General features: G+C 35.9%; 1 protein-coding gene across 1 annotated transcript in view; it reads right to left on the bottom strand.

The window, feature by feature from the left end:
• Window positions 1-5,210: 5,210 nt before the first annotated feature.
• The window catches only part of Gm34521 (predicted gene, 34521), a 113,335-nt gene continuing 92,397 nt past the window's right edge, over window positions 5,211-26,148 (bottom strand). Inside the window, exon 5 of the mRNA XM_006528371.2 lies at window positions 5,211-6,441. Within this exon, the coding sequence (XP_006528434.1) occupies window positions 6,209-6,441 (233 nt within the window). The 3' untranslated portion in view covers window positions 5,211-6,208. The remainder of the gene's footprint in view (window positions 6,442-26,148) is intronic.

The raw sequence follows: 26,148 nt of genomic DNA, 5'->3' as shown, positions 1-26,148 counted from the left end.
TTATGTTTGCAGACATAGCATAATGGTCTCCTAAGAGTTTCATCCAGCATCAAATGCAAACAGGTGTAGAGACCCACAGCTAAACATCAGGCGACTTGGGGAGTCTTGTAGAAGAGGGGAAGACAACAGTGAGCTAGCTGAAGGAGACAAGGACACCACAAGAAGAGTCACAGTGTCAACTAATGTGGGCCCATGTGTGATCACAGAGACTGAAACACCAACCAAAGAGCATATACCAGCTAGACCTAGGTCCCCTAAATATTTATAGCAGATATATTCCTTGATCTTCATATGTGCCTCCTGATAATTGGAGTAGAGGATGTCTCTGACTCAATTGCCTGTCAGTGGATCCCCTTCCTCTAACAAGACTACTTACTGGGACCTCAATAGAAGAGGATGCTCTTAGCCCTATGGCAACTTGATGTCAGAGAGTGGGGTGATATCCAAGGGGATCTTCCCCTTCTCTGAGTAGAAGGCAGAGGGGTAATGGAGAGCAGGATTTATAAGTGTGGGACTGGGAATAAAGAAGGGACTTGGGGCAACCTCCCTCAAAAGTGTACCAGGGAACTTCTACAGCTGATAAACACACACAGTCTAAATAAAAAATTAACCCCCCCAAAAATCAGTAGCCCTCCTATATACAAATGACAAAGGAACTCAGTAAGAAGTCAGGGGAAAACACCCATCACAATAGCCTCAAATAATATAGAATACATTAAGGTAGCTCTAATCAAACAAGTAAAGGAATTGTATGATAAAAATTCATGTATTTGAAGAACATATCAGAGGGAAAGTTCTCCCACACTCATGAATCAATAGGATTGACATAGTAAAAAATGGCCACCCTACCAAAAGAAACCTAGAGATTTTGAACAATCTCCATCAAAATTTCAATATGATTTTTATAGACCTTGAAAAAACAGTAGATTAAATGACCTTGAATATTAAGAGAATTTCCAAAGGTATTTCCATCCTTGATTTCAAGCTGTATTACAGAGGTATAGTCAGAAAAACCATATGACATTTGCAAAAGCAGACAAGTTGATAAACAGAATCAAATTGAAGACCTAGACATAAATTCACATGCAAGTAAAGATTTGAGTTTTGTTAAAGTATCTAGAAATACCCACTGAAAACAAGAAACAATATTCGACCAATGGTGCTTGTAAAACTGGAAGACTGCATGTAGAAAAAATTAAATACATATTTATTAATCACTCTGCATAAAACTCAAGTCCAAGTAGATCAAAGATTTCAACATAAATCCAGATACTCTAAACTTAAAAGAAGAAAATGTGGGGAATAGACTTGAATGAATTGGCAAAAGAGAAAACTTCCTGAATTTTAATATCACAGGCACTAAGACTAACAATTAAAAAATGGAACTTCATGAAACTGAAAAGCTTCCATAAGGCAAAGGACATCATCCATAGGACAAAGGACATTCTATAGAATGGGAAAATAGTTTCATCTACACCTCATCTGATAGAGGACTAATATCCAAAAGATATAAAGTACTCAAGAAACTAGACATCAGCAAACAAAGCAATCCAATGAAAAACAATGAAGTTCAGGGAATTCCCAATAGATTCCTGACAGTGGGAGTGAGAGGGTCTCTGATTCTTTTTCCTGCTCTTCTGACTTTTTTCTCCTACTGCTTTGCCTTGCCCATGCTTGATGAGAAGGTTTGTGCTTTGTCCTACTCTATCTTGTGCAATATTTGCCTAATAATCTGGAAGGCCTGCTCTTTTCTGGAAGATATGGGAAGATCATGGATAGGAGGGTGAGGGGAGGTGGGGGTATCTGTAAAGCGAGGGGAAACTGTGGTTGGGGTTCATTTTATGAGAGAAGAATAAATAGTTTTATTTAAGAGAGCAGTATCATAACCAACCTTACTTGCCTTGGATTTTCTATTTAATCAGCTTTTATAACCTAAGCTAATGCATAGCTACAACCTTATTTTTTTTTTACTCTTCCATACCTTGATCCAGAAATACGCAACTATATCATTTGCTGAAAGCAACAAATATATATGTGCCAAACCAACTTTCTAAAATCTACCATAAAGTTTGAATGCAACATTTATGGATATTGGTTGATAAATAATGATGCTTGCAGTACTGTTTGTTGTCTGCATCAATTAGGATCAGTTGGAGCCAATGACTTAATCCCTATGAAAAACTGTTAAATATTTTTATGAAGTATCACATTCCTTCAGCTTATGTGATGACTTTTCTATTGAATAAATACAGAGTTAAAATGGTTATTTGGAACAGATGTACATACATAGGGACAGTTACAGGGGCAGAACCAAGGACAGCCTTCAGGAAAGCAGAGATTCAGACTAATACAATAGACATACACAGAGAAGGCAGGGAACATGAAATATCATATTCAAATTAGATGTAATCTTAATAGTTAAATTACTCCAATAGGATGTGTTTTTTTATTTTATATTATATTTAATGTGACACCAGGATGTTATTGATAACTACAAGACAATCATAATTACACTATTGTGACCTTAATGAGCAATTGTACCCATAGACATTAAATGTTTTTATTTTAAGTCTTTTAACTTTTAAAACTTTTCTATAGTCTACTACAGAACCGACTCATCTAAGGAAGCAGATTCATCCAATGAAATGTTTCCAGTCTAGAAATATTTATTTCTGAAACATTTTCTTTGGGTACAAGAACATATATTTTATTTTCAAAAATTTTAAAAAAGAACATGGTTTTGTAAATATTGCTCATATACTTTATGTACACTTAGAAATTTGCAAAAATCTTTACAAACTTGGCAGATCTGCTCTTTCCATTCATTTCTTTTATTTTAAACTCTTTTCTTGCCCAATTCTTCAGATAACCCCACCTAGTTCCAGTTATCACAATGGTGTCTCCCCTGGCATTATATATCATAGGATAGGCACCATCACTATTACAGGGGAAATAGGTTTGAGTCCATTCTCCACATTGATCTACACATGATAGCATATATATATATATACATACATATATATATATATATATATATTACATACAATGGAATAGTAGACAAGTAAAACAACATTTTGAAAAAATTTTCATTTTTTATTTTAAATTATAAAAAGAAAACTTTTTATTCAACATAATCGTTATTGACACAAATCACTCTCTTGGTACATATCCCTGGGCTTATAAATATGTATGTCCATGACTGTGACTAGACATAAATAAACAAACAGAGCTCTGTAAAAACAAATTATCACAGGGTAAAGCTACAGAGAATGAGGAAATGGTCACATGAGACACTGTAAAGTTTGAAAAGTGATGATGTGTATTCATTGATAGTGTCACTCTCTATTGCACTATAAACAAAATCTGTGTGCTATTTCATTCAAATGTAAGTGAACAACCCAACTGAACATCATTTTGAATTATGTGTTGCTATATGTGCCTCCTCATACAAGTATATACTCTGTAATTCTTTCCTTCATTACTTTCATATTTTACAGCAATAAAATAGGAAGCAGGAATACATATTCTCATTAATTAATTTTGAGAGGGAATACACTATCCACCCCCATTCCCAAATTTCATTCTGTCCCAATAACTTCCTTAGTACAAACAGAATTATTATGTCCTTTTGAGACTTGAAATAATCCTGATGTTATGGGATGAATAGGTAAGATAAGTAATTTGACATGGTTTTCACAAGTACTGACTCTGTCTTATAAATTAAGCTATTAAGAGAGAAACTACTGATAATTTGGGGTTATTTTGTCACTTCTCTACTCTAAAGATATGGTAAAGTAAGAATGAATCACCTTTTCCCTTCCTTTCTTCTAAAATATGCTTATTCTACTTATGTGTAATAGCTCAGCATAAGATTGCAAACAAAACACAAGAAAATCAAGAAGGAAGATCAAAGTATAGATACTTCATTCCTCCTTAGAATAGGGAACAAAATACCCATGGAAAGAGTTACAGAGACAAACTTTGGAGCTAAGACGAAAGGATGGACCATCCAGAGACTACCCCACCAGGGGATCCATCCTATAATCAGCCACCAAACCCAGACACTATTGCATATGCCAGCATGATTTTGCTGAAAGGACCCTGATATAAGTGTCTCATGTGAGGCTATGCCAGTGCCTGGCAAATACAGAAGTGGATGCTCATAGTCATCTATAGGATGGAACACAGGGCCCCCAATGGAGGAGCTAGAGAAAGTACCCAAGGAGCTGAAGGGGTCTGCAACCCTGCAGGAGGAACAACAATATGAACTAACCAGTACCCCCAGAGCTCGTGTCTCTAGCTGCATATGTAGCAGAAGATGGCCTAGTTGGCCATCATTTGGATGAGAGGCCCCTTAGTCTTACCAACTTTATATGCCCTAGTACAGAGGAATGCCAGGGCCAAGAAATGGTAGTGGGTGGGTAGGGAGCAGGGCAGGGTGGGTGTATAGGGAACTTTCAGGATAGCATTTGAAATGTAAATTTAAAAAATCTAATAAAAAAGGCACAAAAAAAAGATTGCAAACATCCCCATTTCCTGTCCTAGTAATATCCATTTTAAGAGAAGACTGCCAACCTCGTGAAAAATGACCTCCCAGTTGGGCCTGTCATAGAAACCAACTTTCTAAACTTTAAAGGTAAAACTTCACTTCTGGTAACTGAATCTCTATGAAATGCTTTATCTTTCAGTACATATGAACTCTGTGTACTCTCAGATCATTACCAAATGGTAATTTTCAAGATATTTTTACTTCAAGCATCCTATCTCTAGAAACCCAGTTCAAACTTCTTTTAAATGTGAAGGAGATTATTTACATTCAAGGGAAATATCAACTGATAATATGATTCATGGTTCAAAGTTTACTTTATTGGTAAAAATTTAAATCTAGAAGTCGAATAAAATATACAAAAGGGTAACATTTAGAACAATTCTAAATTTAGATTTATAATACTTTGTATGAAACTAAAACATGTATGCAAATATGATGTCATAATAGCTAAATGCTTACTAACAGCTGCAACAGAGAAGAATAATTAGCAATTACTAGAAACTTTAAGTGTGAGAATAAATTTTAGTACTACTTGAAGTTGAGTTAGTAATAACAAACACCAGTAGAAAATTAATCCATACAAATGATACATTTTTATTACTGAAAACTACACTACCAATTCTCCTTTTAAAATTCACGAATGAACCACAGCATATAAAATATCAAAAAAATCATATTATCTTTTATTTTATTGGTAAGCTGAATATGACTCTGTATTTTGTTTTTGGTTCTGCTATGAAATAAGAGATAATATAGCCTTTCCTGTAAGCTTTCCATTTCTTTGGAATGAGACTTATTAATTCTGATGAGAGTTTTAAATTAACACAAGTAAAAATGATTAAATGATAAGTAGATATGATTTAAATAATGAAATAGCTGCAACTCTTCCAATCATCCTGCAGGCCAGAATTCACATTCTATGGATAAAGTTATTCCCTAGCCACAAGAATCCTTTTTGTTCAGGTTGGCCACATGACCTTTATTTGTATTTATTCAAGTGAAACAGTGTACATTGTGCAATATTTTCAAAAATCCCTTGCTCATGTAGCAATTCTTTTTGTTGGAAGTGTATGTGATGTGGAACATGAAACTAAAATAATTGATTTTTCAGGTGTTACTATTTCTATTCATCTCATTGAAATGTGCCTGCATTAACTGATGTTGAATATACCTGTTCAAAGACAAGAGGGGAGAATTTGTTACTCTCCTTCAAATTCCCAAGCTTTTAGAGGAAAATGAGTCATTGGTACCCTTGTGCATTAGTTGTGGTTAATTAGTTATTTCAAATAAATCAGATGATTCAAACTTAACACCTCATAAAAAGAAAATTCCTACCATAAATTGGTTAATTTTGGAAAGACTGAAAGTTACATAATAGCACCAGAGAATAGTTGTGATGTATTTCAAAACCCAGAGGAAAACATTTTATCATTGCATCTAGACAGCAAAATCTGCTTCCCCTAAGATCTCTTAGAAATGGCTTCTATTACTTTTTACTTTATAGCACCTCTTTGAAAATGGCATCCATTTGGCTATACCAGATTATACATGTGTACTGATTATTATTTCACTCATCTCCAAATCTAAAATTTATTTTGTTCAAGTATTCTGCAGAAATCTGACCAGATTTCACAGTGCTTTTTAGGGATATTATCTTGTTCATTTCTGAAACTTCTCAAGGTGCCTACCAATGAAATGAAACATAATCCCTGACATACACACAAAGGGAGTTCCAAAAGCAGCAAACATGAAAGACCATCCATATTTTATGTCAATGAGGACATTTTCTGGGACACACATGTTGCTCCTTTCTATAGATATATATTTTGGAAAATCAACAGCATATTCCTTCCATAGAACGAACAGGCTGAGGATCAGACTGAACAGGGCCCCTGTGAAAGAAAAGAAAAGAAAGATACATATTTGTGCAACACACATTATAGAATCTTAAACTCATTTTCCATACAATAAACAAAATTGACATATACTACCCTATAAATGTTTGTTTTACATTCAGGAAACTCATATAACATTATTATTATTATTATTATTAATCTCCAGCTTCATATGTAGCAGAGGATAGCCTTGTCATGCCTCATTTGCAAGAGAGGCCCTTGGTCTTGGGAAGGCTCAATGCCCCAGTATAGGAGAATTTGAGGGCATGGAGGCATGGGTAAGTGAGTGGGGAAACGCCCCATAGAAACAGGGGAGTGGGGGTTGGATAGGATGTTTCAGTGGGGAACCAGGAAAGGTAATAACATTTGAAATGTAAATAAAGAAAATATCCAATAAAATTTTTGAAAATAAATAAAGAAATTTTAAAAAGAACTATTTACTTACCTTTGTACTGCAGCATTTTAATACTTCATTACTGTTTCAAATTGAACTGTTTTCCATACCATAAAAACAGGTAATATTTTTATTATGTATATTGTCACACAAGTTGCACAAACGCAAGTAATATATTTGATATTTAGGTTTTTTTTCAATTTTATGTTTTATATATTTTTTTAAATTAAAATATAATTACATTTCACCATCCACCTTCCTACCCTTCCCACATCCCTCTCTTGTTCCTTCTCAAATTCATGGCCAGCTTTCCTTTAACTACCGTATTTACATACACACAAACACAGACACAGACACACAAAGACACACGCATCCGCACATGTGTGTGCACATATACATATATGTATATACAATCTGCTTATTTCAGTTACTGTTTGTTTTATGTCTATGATTTCAGAGTTGATGACTTAGTATTAGCAAACCAATTTGGTACTCATCCCTGGCAAATACTTTGATCCTACTATCAACCTTCCTTAATTGCATGTAGTTCTCTTCTTTTAATTTCTTTGTTATTTGAGATTATAATATAATCATATCATTTTTTTCTACCCTTTCCTCACTCCAAATTATCAAAAACATGCCTTGTTCATGTCTTTCAAATTTATGTTTTTTCATTACTTACCGTTATTTACATGTATTTATATGTATAAATATATGCATATATACATCAATACATATATACATATAAATACATAAATAGAATCTACTCAATCTGTGTTATTGTCATTACTGATTATAATTTATTTCAAAATAATAAGGGGTAATTTTTAGGTGTTTATGCCATAAAATCACACTTCTGATAAGGCACTGGATTTGTTAGCTTAAATTAATAATTCTATATAACAAACATACAATTTTAATAATATATCTAGGTATAAATATAGATATCACTAAATTTGTACAAAACAGGAAACTTCTTAATCATTTCCATCATAAACAGTGTACATTTAATGAAAATCCTCTAATAAAAAAACTGTTTTAATCTATAGCCAGAGTAAAACATATACATAGTAAATTCCAAAAACTCAACTGGTAAATGCTATCGTCCTTAAAGCATATATGTTAATTATAGCATGGGCTATTAGTTTAAATTAATTGTAACAAATAAGCAATTTACATTTAATATACAGCTTTGTACTTAAAGTACCAATTAATCAAACTTAAACAAATTACTGTATTTATAAATTAATAGCCACATATTCTTCAGGAAATACAATACATCAATAAGAATGTAATTAAACCTTTACTGTTCATGTAACTTTAAATTAAATTAATTGGATGGCAAGTGAACCTCATTAAACATCTTTCTCACTATCAATTTATGTTTTATTAACATACTATACTAACCTGAATGTACCTAAATGAAAAAGTAGTCTTTGGGGGCACGTGACAAATACACACTAATAAAATTGTTTGGGAACTTAGGAAGAAACTCTATTTCTCCTGTGTTTAGACAGTATTTTAAAAAGACATTCCATGATAGAATTATACATTTATTTATATTTTATGGACATTAATGGTTCTTGGGTTAATCCAAAGGTGTGGTAAGATATCAAAATATTTTCTCCATTTTATGAGATCATAAATGCTTATCAAATGTGAGAAGGATGAATATTTTACTAAAAGCAGAGATTCCTTGTCCATAATATCATCATCATCATCATTTGTGGTATAGTGTTTCTTCAAATGTTTCAGATTGTTAATATATATATATTGCTGAGAAGATATATTTCAAGTAAAGTTTAGGTGATTGCTAGGGGTAGGGCAAGGAGATTTACTTTTTTTTTAAAGGGAAAAGTCCCTCAAACAAGTACACCAAAGAAGATTTTAAACACTGCCCTACCTGAGGATCCATCCCATATACAGTCACCAAACCCAGGCACTAGTGTGGGTGACAAGAAGTACTTGTTGTCAGGAGCCTGATATAGCACTCTTCTGAGAGGCTTTGCCAGAGCCTTACAGTTACAGATGTGGATGCTTGAAGCCAACCATCAGATTGAACACAGGAACCCCAATGAAGGAGTCAGGAGAAGGACTAAAGGAGCTAAAGGGTTTGCAATTATATAGGAAGAACAACAATATTAACCAACCAGGAACCCCAGAGCTCCTAGGGACTAAACCACCAACCAAAGAATATACATAGAGGGGCCCATGGCTCCAGTTGCCCATGTAGCAGAGTATGGCCTTATCTGGAACCAATGAGAGGGGAGACCCTTGGTCCTGTGAGAGCTCAATGCCACAGCATAGAAGAATGCCAGGGCGATGAGGTTGGACTGGGTGAGTGGGTAGGGGACTACCCTCATAGAAGCAGAGTAGGGGTGGTATAGGGTGTTTTCAGAGTTGAAACAAGGAAAGGGGATAACATTTGAAATGTAAATAAATAACCAGTAAAAAAATTAAAAATAAAATGTAATGTACATTTTATCAGTTACATTCATATTAATCTGCTATGCTTCTTTTAAAACTGTAACACAAACACACTGGGTAAAGTACATTCCAGGCTACTAGAAGAGATAATATTTTTAATGTAATTAAGATAAGCAATCAATTGACTACATTTTTTCCAAAGGACTAATTTAGACACATGAGTGCTTACAACTGACTTCTAGCACCATGAGATGTTCATCTACTGATTCAGCTATATATTCACATGGCAATAGAGGACTACCATATGAAAAGGAGCCAATAGTAGTTGATATAGATGAGTGTGGTCCCTAGTCAAGATCCAGAAAAAAAAATGGAAATTTCTTACAATATAAAAACTATCTCTAGCTCCTTCATTTGGGGGCACTGTATTCCATCCAATAGATGACTGTGAGCATCCACTTCTGTATTTGCCAGCCACTGGCATAGCCTCACAAGAGACAGCTATATCAGGGTCCTGACAAGGAGCTAAATGTGTCTGCAACTCTATAGGAGGAACAATAATATGAACTAACCAGTACCCCCCCAGAGCTTGTGTCTCTAGTTGCTTATGTACCAGAGGATGGCCTAGTAGGTCATCAATGGGAAGAGAGGCTCTTGGTCTTGAGAAGATTATGTGCCCCAGTACAGGGGAATGCCAGGGCCAGGAAGCAGGAATGGGTGGGTTGGGGTGCAGGATGGGGGAGGGTATAGGGAACTTTCGGGATAGCATTTGAAATGTAAATGAAGAAATTATCTAATAAAAAAGACTATCAATTATTAAAAAAAACACTGGAAGAAAGCACTGAAATTCAAATAATATGGCATCTGTGATTGGTCCATAGATTCCAGACCTATGAGACCTAGTGCAGAGTGCTCTGGTAGCACTGAAAATACAGAAAACTAAATTGTGAGGTGATCAAATTGATTGCATTGAATTCATGAATAATATGGTGGTTATAGGAAACAAGAAAAAGAAGTTGGCAAGAAGGAATGACAAAAATATTCATCAGTATGTACTTAATAGTACTTATATCCAAGTAACAATTACTAGTGTTCTCATGTATAGTAGAAAGAATCCATACACTAGGGCAACCATCAGAGAAGCTTGATTTCTTCAGGGGATGATGATTAATGCAGAGACCAAGAGCCAGTCAATAGTCAGAGAATACACACTGTGGAGCACGCAGCTCTAACTGGGACACGTATATCATATACCTTCACTTCACCAAGACTTAGGGATCATTGAGGAAAAATGAGCAGAAATGTTGTAAGAGCCAGAAGTAGTAGACATCTGCAGAAAAACATTTTGTGCTAGAAGCAACAGGGACTCTAAATGCATGAAGCCACAGTATCTGTATCTGCATGCAGTAAATCAAGCCAGTCATCATCCCAGTATGGATGAGAAAAGGGCTCATAGTTAAATTTCTAAGTGAGGAGCTACTGATCATTAAAGATGGCTGGCCAGTGGACGTTCAGTTTCAGGGATGCAGCCCCCAAGAGGCTACTATGTCTTTATCTTCTATTCTACAATATATTTTAGTATATAATGTATCAAATATATTTGACAGTTTGTTTCTATTACTGCCATATTTTTAATCCATATCAATGCCACAATTAGCCTGAGTAATATAATATTTAAAGTCTCACCTATTTGATTCACAATTTTTAGGTATTTTTTCTGAGTTTTTGCTTAAGTAGCTAAAATCTTCAAATTTGTTCTTCCAAAGTACAGACCTTTATTCAAAACTTCTTCAGTTCAAATTGTTTTAAATTTATTTTGATTAGCATACACAATATTAAGTTTCATTTTAACCATTTTTGTATATGGGTATATTGCTTGAATGTATGTTAATAGACCACTTGCATGCCTGGTACCCACATAGGACAGAAGATGACATAAAGACACCCTGGAACCAGAGTTCTAGCTGGTTACAAATGCCACATGTATGCTGAGAATTGGACCCAGCTCATCTGCAAGAGAAGATAGTACTTGTAATCACTGAACCACCCCTCTAATCTCTTGGCACAGCATGCTTAAATATATTTTTCTTAATTATCATCCCTCATTTTGTCCCTTGTCCCTTTGTCCCCTTTGCCCCTTCAATCCCAAGTTGATTGCTTTTCGCTCTCATGCCAAGTGTTCTATTACTTCACTTTCCTGAGTGCCTCCTCCCCAATCCCTCATTGTCCCATTTTCTATTGTCATGAGCTATATCTACATTCACTTCTCACTTTTCATTGTTTTTTAAAATAAAACATAGATGTTTTTGATAATCTGCAATTTATTTCAACTTTAGACTATAAGCTTTGCCCATATGCAAGCAGGTATACTCATTTACAACTTTATGTCTGACCAACACCACTTATATTTCTGGCAATGTTCAAGTAAGTCTCATATTTTTGATTAATACATTCATGTTCCTAAACAGTTGTCCTATGCTGATACCTATTTTTTGCTTCATCTACATTTGTGACCTGATAATGCTTATGTGTCCATTTCCATGGCAAGCGCAAAAGAGTGATATATCACTAGACCTATATTCTCGAAAATATTCCAGTGTACTTGAGAACAAGGGAACCTTTTGAATGCAGTAGTCACTCAATAAGCTGTGTTAATGCAAGAATGAGGAAAACTGTCACCTGAAATATGATAAATAAAGTTAATTTCTGTATTTTGTCCAGAGGTTTAGAATTTCTCCCGGCACAGCAAAGTTGAGCATCAAATAATGTTTAAACATTCTACTTCACACACAGATAAAGGTGCTATAAGCAGAGGCAAGTCTGTGAGTATGAGTTTCATGAAGTAGAGATAATTCTAATACCTATTACTGAGTAGAGGCTGGGCTGACAGATTCTGTTTAGGTTAAGTCTAAGACACTAAGATCTAACATGGAAGGTATTTAACAAATGTTAGTCCTGAACAATGCATCCAGATAAAGGATTCAACACAAATGACTAAGTGTCAGTGGCTATAAGAATAGGCTTTCATGAAGCATCAATCTAAAGATACTGATGTTGAATAAAAAGAAAATAAATAGCAATATATCCCGAAGCAACTGTAAGACAAACCTGCAGTTGGCATGGCCCTGGTGGGGACAGAGTGACTCAGTTCCTGCTCCTTGGACAGGGACAGCAAATGTGGGACTCCACTAGTATAGATGGCTGCCATGGGCATGAGGCTTGTTTGTATAATAATGTACATATTTTCACATTCCTCTGAGGTATGGTCCTCTCTGTTAATGTTAATGACTCCATGATAATTAGAAGCAGCATGAGTCCAGGAGGCAAGGGTATGACTATATCTGAGCAAAATAATAAATGCTGTAACCTTCAAGACAACCCATAAGGATGTAGAAAAGAACTCTAAAAATATTAGTTTGAAAATATATAATTTCTCAACTATGAAAAATAATAAGGTTGGGGCTTCATGAATCTAAAGAAACAGAGGCCACTACACTATGAGCTAGATTGTCAGGCAGATACAAACATGGGCAGATTCGTGAGTTAGAGGTCAGCCTAGAACACAGCAACGTTAGGCTCAGATGTGGTAGAAATGTTAATTTCAGGACAGGGTCCCACCCAGCTAGTTTAGCATCTGTGCTTAACAGAGACAGACAAATCTCTGAAATCTTTTACAGTGTTAAAAGGAAATATGTGCCTGCTGTCTCCTAAGAATGAAGAAGCTGGGGTCGCCTGATGATGATTCTTAGGATAATCAAAAGGAAACATGTTTTAAATTACTGGATTGATATAAACTTTATGTAAAATAAAACTGGGCTTATGATATGCAAGAGATGAATAATATAGAGAATTTTTTAGAATAGTAAGAGAGAACTGCTTAGAGAACTGTCTCAAGCAGAACATAGAGAAAGGGCTGTCTGCAGATCTCCAGAGATTACAGATCTGTGAGAAAGAAAGAAAAACAGAGAGACAGCAGGTTGGAAAGTCATCGCCAGCATAGCATAGGCTGCCAGGTTGGATTTTAGTCATTTGTTTTTGCTGCTCCCAGATACCCATTTCTTCAGAACCTCTCTCCAAGCTGAGACTGGTCCTTGGCAGATAACAGTTACTGAGGTAGTTTAGATAGTGAATACTGAAAAGGTTTAATAATAATTAATATAAAATAAAATAACACATCAGGATCCTCCACACAGGATATGAGATAAAAGAAAAATATCAAAGGTGCTTATATATCCATAACATATTAACATTCCCTATTATGAAACATGGAAATGTTACAAAATGTTGAATGACTAGAGTAGGCTCTCCAGTATACTCTCAATGTGTTGCTGCAGTGGGTGATTTTTGCAGACCATTTTGTCTCCCTTTAAAAGCCATTTTAAAGGAAGCCATTATATATTCACGATATCAACTACTCAGATGCATAGTTTTCAAGTGTTTTATTTCATTCTGTAGATTAGCTCCCCTCTCTGTTAACTACATTTGTTTACTTTTGCTTTGTCTCCTGAGCTTTTCAAAAATGTTGACTCTATCCTCTAGAAACAGTTTTGTTATTCATTCTTCTCATAGTTTTAGATAATGTATGGAAATATTTAATCCATTTTGAATTTTGTGACTTCTGATAGAGAATAGTATAGTTTCAGTCTTATATACATTGATATCCAGTTTCTCTATTCTGTTGGAAAAAAAAAAAACTCTTTTTCTTTAGTGTATGACAATTGGCTTTGTTAAAACTTGGTTGGCTAGCTGAGCAGGGTGGAATATGCCTTTAATTCCAGCATGTAAGAGGCAAAGGCAGCCAGATATTTGTGAGTTCAAGGCAAATCTATTCTACATAGTGAGTTCTTGGATAGTTGGAGCAGCAAAGACTGTCTTGAAAACAAACATACAAACAAACAAATCACAACAAAAATATTTCCCTATGTAAGTTTACTTTTAGACACTTTTTGTTACTTTGTGACTATATTTATGTCAGTAGCACAGTATTTTGATTGTTACAAGATTATAACATGTCTTAATCATGCAGTATTGAGAAGACAAATATCTAATTTTTCATTTTTTATTGAAGATAGAGTTTTTAATATACTATATTTTATTTTGTTTTCTCATCCCCCAACTCCTCCAAGATCCTCCCTACTTCCTATCCAAATCCATACCCTTTCTAAGAAGACGGATATTTTAGACTGATTTTGAAAGAACACAATCCATGTGTTTATCAAAACATATTACTCTACGTATTTGAATAATAGTTATGCATTTATTTAAAATTTAATTTATAGCCCGGCGTGGTGGCACATGCCTTTAATCCCAGCACTTGGGAGGCAGAGGCAGGCAGATTTCTGAGTTCGAGGCCAGCCTGGTCTACAAAGTGAGTTCCAGGACAACCAGGGCTACACAGAGAAACCCTGTCTTGAAAAACCAAAAAAAAAAAAAAAGAAAAAAAAAAGAAAAGAAAAAACCAAAAAACAAAGCAAAACAAAACAAAACAAAAAAGCCAAACAAAAACAAAACAAAAAACAAAAAAGCAAACAAAAAATTAGTTTATAACCAATACTTTTTACAAGCATTGTACAAATAAAACAAGTTTGCTATTCATAAATCTGGTAGAAAATGTATTCATGGCTTGAATTCAATAGTGAATTAAAGAACATTTTCTTTTTCTTCTACATGGTAATTGTGTTGTTGCTTATCATAGTTAGGGAAAAGAGGAAACTACATTGCCAGTATATAAAGTGTCAAGGGTAATCTTTGGGTATACACTACATGAACAGAGCTGGGATAACTTTTGTCTGTTTACTCACAATCAGCTCAGAAGCAAGATATCTTAAGCTTTTCCTTACCTCATTACATTAAAATATAAGCATTACAGTTCATACTTGAGAATAGATGACAGGAAGTAAATGTCTTTGCAAGTAAGTAAGTATACAGTTTCTCTTGGGACAAGAATTCCACAAGTTCCTGATTGACTAGTGTTCTCTATCATCTCTGTTTCAAAAATGCCAAAATGTCTGATATTCTTGAAAACTGGCAAATAATTTAAAATTGCATAAAAATCTTGGAACTTACCAATGAAGTAGGTAGAGTAATTTGAAAGCAAAACTCCACCCTAACTGTGGATAACACTACCCAATAAAATGGTCACCTCATAGAACTATATGTTCCTATATTAGAGAACAATAGTTAATACAAGTGTACAAGTACATAATTTAAAAACCCTTGAGTTGATTTCATTAGCATTTCCTACTTAATGTCTCTGGGCAATGGATGACTATAACTAACTGACATGAAAAAAATTATGAATAAGGGAACAATTATATTTCTATTAAAACAACTCCAGATTCTACCTGCCTTTGACATTACATTGTCATTTGTCATTCTCTACCGGGATTATTTCCTTAATAATAATGACATTTAGTTCTATTCATATTGCATTTGACTTTATAATTCTGATGACTGAACATGTTATCATTTTGTGTATATATACCACATTTGTAGAAATCTATTCAGAAGGTCAAATATTTAGTTTGCTTCCATGTTTTGACTGTTATAAATAATATTGAGACAGTAGATATCCCTTTAATATATTTTGTTTATTTTGAATTTATACCCACCTATTAGGAACTTTCTCATGGTTGGATCCAAATACCTAACAAAGTAGTATGTTTTATGTAGAAATGTTGTTTTGATTCAGGTTCTATGAGTTCAATCTGTCATGGTGGGAAAAGTGTACAAGCAGGACCATGAGGCTGCTGGTTAACATTGAAGTAAATCTGGAAGCAGAGATAGGGAATTCTGGCATTCACCTTCTTTTTTTTATCTCCTTCCCACCCTTTATTCATTTGAAATCCCAGCTAGGCACATCTAAAGCTGTACTATAATAATTGGATAAATGTTTCTTACTCTAATAAATATAAAATGATGGACCATCGAATCCCAATAGTGGAACTGCTGTCTATATGGTTGTTGCATTTTTACATGTCTGAAAAGTCTCTCTACTGTCTTCTGAAATGCTTGTACTAACTTACATTTCTCCCAAAAGTGCACAAGTATTGCCCTTTTATTCATGTCTTGTGATCTTTTTGCTTTATGATAATAGCCATCACTTTGATTTTTATTTAAGGTTCCTAAAAATTGGTGATTTTAACCATCTTCTCATTTAACTATGATGCATTTATTTAATTTCATTTTTAAAAAGTCTCTCACTGTTTTAATTTATTTAATTTAACATTTTTTATTTCTTCTTTGTGAAGGGGAGTCCCAGTCTTGGTATCACTGCTGTCCCCTAGTGCATTAAGTTATTGCAGCACTAGGTGCACATCTGCTATAAGTATGCATGGTGTCTAGGTCCAGCCCATGCTCACTCTTTGGTTGATCATTCAGCCTTTGGGAGCCCGCAAGGGTCCAAGTTAGTTGACTCTGTTGTTGATCTTCCTGTGGAGTCCCTGTTCTCTTCAGGTCCTACAATCTTTCCCCCAAACTATTCCATAAGACTTCCTGAACTCCATCAAATGTTTGGCTGTGGATCTCTACATTTTTTTTCCATTGGGTGCTAGGTGGAGACTTTCTGAGTGTAGTTGTGCTAGGCTCCTTCTGCAAGCATAATACAGTATCATTTATAGTGTCAGGGATTGGTTCTTGCCATGGTCTTAATATGGGCAAGTCATTGGTTGGCCATTCCTCCTGTCTCTGCTCTATCTTTGTCCCTCAGAAATCTTGTAGGCACGACACATGCAATTAGACCCATATTTATCACCCTGCACAAAATTTAAGTCCAAGTGGATCAAAGACCCCAAAAGAAATCCTAATAAACTAAATATCAAAGAAGAAAAAGTAGGAAATATCCTTGAACACATTGGTATAGGAAACAGTTTCCTAAAGAGAACACCAGTGGCTCGTGCTTTAAGATCAATTGATGACTGAGACTTCATGAAAATGAGAAGCATCTGTAAGGTAAAGGACAATCTCAACAGGAAAAAAACAAAGATCAGCCTACAGATTTGGAAAAGATTTTCACTAATGCTACATTATACAGAGCTAATATCCAAATGTGTGTAGAATTGAAGAAGGTAAACACCAAAATAAAATAAATAAATAAATAAATAAATAAATAAATAAATAAATAAATGAGGTACAGAAACAGAGAATTCTCAACAGAGGAATCTCAAATGGTGGAGAAGCACTCAAAAGGAATGTTCAAAGTCCTTAGTCATCAAGGAGATGCAAATCAAAATGACCCTGAGATTCCATCTTATACCCAGCAGAATGGCTAAGATCAAAAACACTAGTGACAGCTCATGCTGGTGAGGATGTGGAGCAAGGGGAACACTTCTCCATTTCTGGTAGGTGGGAAAACTTGTACAACCTCCCTGGATATCAATCCGGCAGTTTCTCAGGAAAAAAAAATTAAAATAGTTCTATTTGAAGGCCCAGCTATATAGCTATACAGCTCCTGGGTATTATAACGAAATGATGCTCAGAAGGACACTTGCTCAGCTATGTTCATAGCAAATATATTGATAATAGCCAGAAACTGAAAACAATTCAGATGTCTCTCAACCAAAGATTGGATACAGAAAATGTGGTCCATTTACACAATGCAATACTATCTAGCTATTAAGAATGAGAACATCATGAATTTTTCAGGCAAATGAATGGAACTAGATATATCATTCTGAGTGAGATAACTCATACTCAAAAGGACATGCATGGTATGTACTCACCTATAAGTGGATATTAGCCATAAAATACAAGATACTCCACAGAACCAAATCAGCTAAACAATGAGGATGGGCCAAGCAAGGATGCTTGAATATCATTTAGAAGGTGGACTAAAATAGTCATAGGAGACAGATAGCATAAGAGAACTGGGTAGAAGAAGGGATGGAGAGGGTAATGGGGGCATTTAGGATCAGGTATGTGTAGGGAGAGGAAGGAGAGGCTAAGAGGGCTAGGAGAATGAATGGAAAACTGCAACTGATGTGCATGAGGTTGGAGGTGGGCATCATTAGGATGTGACAAAGACCTTGGATTGGGGATTCTCCAAGGAGTTTAGTTGGGACTTAATTTGAGCCTCACAACAATGCACATATGGAACCTGAAATGGCCACCTCCTGTAATCAGACAGGACCCCCATTGGAGAGATGATACCAACCCACCCATAAGAACTCACAACCCCTGAACTTTTTCTGTCTAAAATAATAATAATAAAAAAATTTTTTTAAAAAGCAGGAACTAAAATGGACCAGAGACTAAGGGAATGGTCAACCTATAACTGGCCCAACTTGAGACACATTCCATCGGTAATCACCAATCCCTGACACTATTAATGTTACTTGGCTATGCTTGAAAACAAAAGAATAACTGTCTTCTGAGAAGCTCCATCCAGCAGCTGACTGAAACAGATGCAGAGACCCATAGCCAACCACTAGAAGAAGCTCACCTACTCTTAAGGATGAGTCAGGGAAAGGGTTGAGGGTCCCAAAGGTGACAGGAACTCCTTAAGAATATTAACAGAGTCAACTAACCTGGGCCCTTGGGGACTTTCCCAGACTGAACTACCAACCAGCAGCATACATGAGCTGGACCATGTGTAGCTTGGTTTTCATGTGAGTTCCCCAATAACTGGAGTGGGGACTGTCCCCAAAGCAGTTGCCTGACTGTAGAATCTGTTCCACTAACTGGGCTACCTTGTCTGGCCTCAGTGGCCTTGCAGAGACTTGACATGGCAGGACGGTTTGTTACTGGAGGAGTAGGGCGCACTCACTCAGAGAAGTGGACAGGGAGGGGAGAGGCACTGTGTGAGGGGGTAACCAGAGAGGTGGGAGACAATAATCAGGATATAAAGTGAATAAATAAATTAATTAATAGAAAAAATATCCCTTAAATTCTAAGACACTGATAATTTGCTAGACTAAATGTCAGACTTAATAATATACCTTGAAATGACTTAAGACTGATATCCTAGTTTTCTATGCTCCTATGTTTACACCTGTTTATTTAACCTGCTTTCAAGAGAACAATGTAACAACTGACTTCATTTGCCTTGGATCTTCCATGTAATCAGTTTTTATAATAGCTATAATCTTAAATTATGTGGTTCTCCATGTTTCTGATAAGGACAAAAAACATGCATATATATTTGCTGAATGCAGAAAATATAGAGGCTGAAAGCAATCTTCTAAAATGAGTAGTCACCATACATGTTGAATATATTATTTATGGATGTTAGATGATACAGGGACAGATTCACAAGGCAGCCTTTAGGCAGGCATAGACTCAGACTGATACAACAAACAGATAGAGGACAGAAAACATGGGTATTATAAAGAAGAGAATTCAAATCTGGACTCTTAGTTAATTACTCAAGAGGAAAAAACTTTTTTTTAAGATGACATCAATGCGTTATTGATGGTTTAAAGTTATTAATTTATGTATTTAATCCATACCAGGCATATTAATTTAATATGCTAAAAATTTCTAAATTAATGTTTATTTATAAATGATCTAATGAAAATTTTAATGTAATATATATCTATGATCATATTTTCATGATAGTATTATTCAGTGTTAGGTTATATACACAATATGTACAATGTGTTCAAGTTCATCCGGAGCTCTACAAAGTAACAATAATGATGACTAGTAACTATTGTATTAAAATAAGGTCATGTCTCTGGAAATGATGACAATTTGATTGGTTCTTTTAAAAGTATGAGTGCTTTTAATTTATTTTTGACAGATACTTTCATCTAAGACTTACAGAACAATATTGAATAAAGATTACACACTGGTGGTCCTTTACCTAAGTATAACATCTTTTAGTATGTTGAAGTGTTTGCTATATATATCCAATTTGTCTAGAATTATTTTCCTAAGTGTTGGATTTTATCAAGTGAACATGTATTTCTTTTGAAATTTTTATTACTTTGACCATCCTTCGGCTGACTTGTATTATGGTTTGTTTGTTTTTTTTTGTTTTGTTTTGTTTTTGTTTTGCATTAGTCTATGGAATCAGTTTTTGTTTATACCTGTGATTGAGTGCTTTTGTTCATGGCAATTAAAGTTTTTAATATGCATGGATTCAGTTTTCTTTGGGAGTTTTGCATTTATTTTAATTAAGGATACTGAGTAGTGGTTTCCTTACTCAGCTCCGTCTCTGTGACTTGTGAGGGATTGCCTAGTATTGGGGTTCAATATTTTTGGCCTAGCATTTATTTCCAAGTCTAAGGCTTAAAATTATTTTGATTGTATCAAATGATAGTTTTTTTTTTCCAAGACCAGTGGTTTAGAGTGGATAGAGGAATGACTTAATCATCTCTTTCTCTCCTACTTTCTTTTTTTTTTCCATTTTTTATTAGGTATTTAACTCATTTACATTTCCAATGCTATACCAAAAGTCCCCCATATCCACCCACCCCCACTCCCCTGCCCACCCACTCCCCCTTTTTGGCCCTGGTGTTCCCCTGTACTGGGGCATATAAAGTTTGCAAGTCCAATGTGCCTCTCTTTCCAGTGATGGCCGACTAGGCCACCTTTTGATATATATGCAGCTAGAGTCAAGAGCTCCGGGGTACTGGTTAGTTCATAATGTTGTTCCACCTATAGGGTTGCAGATCCCTTTAGCTCCTTGGCTACTTTCTCTAGCTCCTCCATTGGGAGCCCTATGATCCATCCATTAGCTGACTGTGAGCATCCACTTCTGTGTTTGCTAGGCCCCGGCATAGTCTCACAAGAGACAGCTACATCTGGGTCCTTTCAATAAAATCTTGCTAGTGTATGCAATGGTGTCAGCGTTTGGATGCTGATTATGGGGTGGATCCCTGGATATGGCAGTCTCTACATGGTCCATCCTTTCATCTCAGCTCCAAACTTTGTCTCTGTAACTCCTTCCATGGGTGTTTTGTTCCCAAATCTAAGGAGGGGCATAGTGTCCACACTTCAGTCTTCATTCTTCTTGAGTTTCATGTGTTTAGCAAATTATATCTTATATCTTGGGTATCCTAGGTTTGGGGCTAATATCCACTTATCAGTGAATACATATTGTGTGAGTTTCTTTGTGAATGTGTTACCTCACTCAGGATGATGCCCTCCAGGTCCATCCATTTGGCTAGGAATTTCATAAATTCATTCTTTTTAATAGCTGAGTAGTATTCCATTGTGTAGATGTACCACATTTTCTGTATCCATTCCTCTGTTGAGGGGCATCTAGGTTCTTTCCAGCTTCTGGCTATTATAAATAAGGCTGCTATGAACATAGTGGAGCATGTGTCCTTCTTACCTGTTGGGGCATCTTCTGGATATATGCCCAGGAGAGGTATTGCTGGATCCTCCGGTAGTACTATGTCCAGTTTTCTGAGGAACCGCCAGACTGATTTCCAGAGTGGTTGTACAAGCCTGCACTCCCACCAACAATGGAGGAGTGTTCCTCTTTCTCCACATCCACGCCAGCATCTGCTGTCACCTGAATTTTTGATCTTAGCCATTCTGACTGGTGTGAGGTGGAATCTCAGGGTTGTTTTGATTTGCATTTCCCTGATGATTAAAGATGTTGAACATTTTTTCAAGTGCTTCTCTGCCATTCAGTATTCCTCAGGTGAGAATTCTTTGTTCAGTTCTGAGCCCCATTTTTTAATGGGGTTATTTGATTTTCTGAAGTCCACCTTCTTGAGTTCTTTATATATGTTGGATATTAGTCCCCTATCTGATTTAGGATAGGTAAAGATCCTTTCCCAATCTGTTGGTGGTCTTTTTGTCTTATTGACGGTGTCTTTTGCCTTGCAGAAACTTTGGAGTTTCATTAGGTCCCATTTGTCAATTCTCGATCTTACAGCACAAGCCATTGCTGTTCTGTTCAGGAATTTTTCCCCTGTGCCCATATCTTCAAGGCTTTTCCCCACTTTCTCCTCTATAAGTTTCAGTGTCTCTGGTTTTATGTGAAGTTCCTTGATCCACTTAGATTTGACCTTAGTACAAGGAGATAAGTATGGATCGATTCGCATTCTTCTACACGATAACAACCAGTTGTGCCAGCACCAATTGTTGAAAATGCTGTCTTTCTTCCACTGGATGGTTTTAGCTCCCTTGTCGAAGATCAAGTGACCATAGGTGTGTGGGTTCATTTCTGGGTCTTCAATTCTATTCCATTGGTCTACTTGTCTGTCTCTATACCAGTACCATGCAGTTTTTATCACAATTGCTCTGTAGTAAAGCTTTAGGTCTGGCATGGTGATTCCGCCAGAAGTTCTTTTATCCTTGAGAAGACTTTTTGCTATCCTAGGTTTTTTGTTATTCCAGACAAATTTGCAAATTGCTCCTTCCAATTCGTTGAAGAATTGAGTTGGAATTTTGATGGGGATTGCATTGAATCTGTAGATTGCTTTTGGCAAGATAGCCATTTTTACAATGTTGATCCTGCCAATCCATGAGCATGGGAGATCTTTCCATCTTCTGAGATCTTCCTTAATTTCTTTCTTCAGAGATTTGAAGTTTTTATCATACAGATCTTTCACTTCCTTAGTTAGAGTCATGCCAAGATATTTTATATTATTTGTGACTATTGAGAAGGGTGTTGTTTCCCTAATTTCTTTCTCAGCCTGTTTATTCTTTGTATAGAGAAAGGCCATTGACTTGTTTGAGTTTATTTTATATCCAGCTACTTCACCGAAGCTGTTTATCAGGTTTAGGAGTTCTCTGGTAGAATTTTTAGGGTCACTTATATATACTATCATATCATCTGCAAAAAGTGATATTTTGACTTCCTCTTTTCCAATTTGTATCCCCTTGATCTCCTTTTGTTGTCGAATTGCTCTGGCTAATACTTCAAGTACTATGTTGAAAAGGTAGGGAGAAAGTGGGCAGCCTTGTCTAGTCCCTGATTTTAGTGGGATTGCTTCCAGCTTCTCTCCATTTACTTTGATGTTGGCTACTGGTTTGCTGTAGATTGCTTTTATCATGTTTAGGTATGAGCCTTGAATTCCTGATCTTTCCAACACTTTTATCATGAATGGGTGTTGGATCTTGTCAAATGCTTTTTCTGCATCTAACGAGATGATCATGTGGTTTTTGTCTTTGAGTTTGTTTATATAATGGATTACATTGATGGGTTTTCATATATTAAACCATCCCTGCATCCCTGGAATAAAACCTACTTGGTCAGGATGGATGATTGCTTTAATGTGTTCTTGGATTCGGTTAGCGAGAATTTTATTGAGGATTTTTGCATCGCTATTCATAAGAGAAATTGGTCTGAAGTTCTCTATCTTTGTTGGATCTTTCTGTGGTTTAGGTATCAGAGTAATAGTGGCTTCATAAAATGAGTTGGGTAGAGTACCTTCTACTTCTATTTTGTGAAATAGTTTGTGCAGAATTGGAATTAGATCTTCTTTGAAGGTCTGATAGAACTCTGCACTAAACCCATCTGGTCCTGGGCTTTTTTTGGTTGGGAGACTATTAATAACTGCTTCTATTTCTTTAGGTGATATGGGACTGTTTAGATGGTCAACTTGATCCTGATTCAACTTTGGTACCTGGTATCTGTCCAGAAATTTGTCCATTTCGTCCAGGTTTTCCAGTTTTGTTGAGTATAGCCTTTTGTAGAAGGATCGGATGGTGTTTTGGATTTCTTCAGGATCTGTTGTTATGTCTCCCTTTTCATTTCTGATTTTGTTAATTTGGATTTTGTCCCTGTGCCCTTTAGTGAGTCTAGCTAAGGGTTTATCTATCTTGTTGATTTTCTCAAAGAACCAACTCCTCGTTTGGTTAATTCTTTGAATAGTTCTTCTTGTTTCCACTTGGTTGATTTCACCCCTGAGTTTGATTATTTCCTGCCGTCTACTCCTCTTGGGTGAATTTGCTTCCTTTTTTTCTAGGGCTTTTAGATGTGTTGTCAAGCTGCTAGTATGTGCTGTCTCCCGTTTCTTCTTGGAGACACTCAGAGCTATGAGTTTCCCTCTTAGAAATGCTTTCATTGTGTCCCATAGGTTTGGGTACGTTGTGGCTTCATTTTCATTAAACTCTAAAAAGTCTTTAATTTCTTTCTTTATTCCTTCCTTGACCAAGGTATCATTGAGAAGAGTGTTGTTCAGTTTCCATGTGAATGTTGGCTTTCCATTATTTATGTTGTTATTGAAGATCAGTCTTAGGCCATGGTGGTCTGATAGGATACATGGGACAATTTCAATATTTTTGTATCTATTGAGGCCTGTTTTGTGACCAATTATATGGTCAATTTTGGAGAAGGTCCCGTGAGGTGCTGAGAAGAAGGTATATCCTTTTGTTTTAGGATAAAATGTTCTGTAGATATCTGTCAGGTCCATTTGTTTCATAACTTCTGTTAGTTTCACTGTGTCCCTGTTTAGTTTCTGTTTCCACGATCTGTCCTTTGAAGAAAGTGGTGTGTTGAAGTCTCCCACTATTATTGTGTGAGGTGCAATGTATGCTTTGAGCTTTACTAAAGTGTCTCTATTGAATGTGGCTGCCCTTGCATTTGGTGCGTAGATATTCAGAATTGAGAGTTCCTCTTGGAGGATTTTACCTTTGATGAGTATGAAGTGTCCCTCCTTGTCTTTTTTGATAACTTTGGGTTGGAAGTCGATTTTATCCGATATTAAAATGGCTACTCCAGCTTGTTTCTTCAGTCCATTTGCTTGGAAAATTGTTTTCCAGCCTTTCACTCTGAGGTAGTGTCTGTCTTTTTCCCTGAGATGGGTTTCCTGTAAGCAGCAGAATGTTGGGTCCTGTTTGTGTAGCCAGTCTGTTAGTCTATGTCTTTTTATTGGGGAATTGAGTCCATTGATATTAAGAGATATTAAGGAAAAGTAATTGTTGCTCCCTTTTATTTTTGTTGTTAGAGTTGGCATTCTGTTCTTGTGGCTGTCTTCTTTTTGGTTTGTTGAATGATTACTTTCTTGGTTGTTCTAGGGCGTGATTTCCGTCCTTGTATTGCTTCTTTTCTGTTATTATCCTTTGAAGGGCTGGATTCGTGGAAAGATATTGTGTGAATTTGGTTTTGTCGTGGAATACTTTGGTTTCTCCATCTATGGTAATTGAGAGTTTGGCCGGGTATAGTAGCCTGGGCTGGCATTTGTGTTCTCTTAGTGTCTGTATAACATCTGTCCAGGCTCTTCTGGCTTTCATAGTCTCTGGTGAAAAGTCTGGTGTAATTCTGATAGGCCTTCCTTTATATGTTACTTGACCTTTCTCCCTTACTGCTTTTAATATTCTATCTTTATTTAGTGCATTTGTTGTTCTGATTATTATGTGTCGGGAGGAATTTCTTTTCTGGTCCAGTCTATTTGGAGTTCTGTAGGCTTCTTGTATGATCATGGGCATCTCTTTTTTTATGTTTGGGAAGTTTTCTTCTATTATTTTGTTGAAGATATTAGCTGGCCCTTTAAGTTGAAAATCTTCATTCTCATCAATTCCTATTATCTGTAGGTTTGGTCTTCTCATTGTGTCCTGGATTACCTGGATGTTTTGAGTTAGGATCCTTTTGCATTTTGTATTTTCTTTGACTGTTGTGTCGATGTTCTCTATGGAATCTTCTGCACCTGAGATTCTCTCTTCCATTTCTTGTATTCTGTTGCTGATGCTCGCATCTATGGTTCCAGATCTCTTTCCTAGGGTTTCTATCTCCAGTGTTGCCTCGCTTTGGGTTTTCTTTATTGTGTCTACTTCCCCTTTTAGTTCTAGTATGGTTTTGTTCATTTCCATCACCTGTTTGGATGTGTTTTCCTGTTTTTCTTTAATGATTTCTACCTGTTTGGCTGTGTTTTCCTGCTTTTCTTTAAGGGCCTGTAACTCTTTAGCAGTGCTCTCCTGTAATTCTTTAAGTGACTTATGAAAGTCCTTCTTGATGTCCTCTATCATCATCATGAGAAATGTTT

This window comes from Mus musculus, chromosome X (assembly GCF_000001635.26).
Source record: "Mus musculus strain C57BL/6J chromosome X, GRCm38.p6 C57BL/6J".
Lineage (NCBI taxonomy): Eukaryota > Metazoa > Chordata > Mammalia > Rodentia > Muridae > Mus > Mus musculus.
The sequence above is the reverse complement of the archived record's forward strand: the minus strand, read 5'-3'. Positions and strand labels throughout refer to the sequence as shown.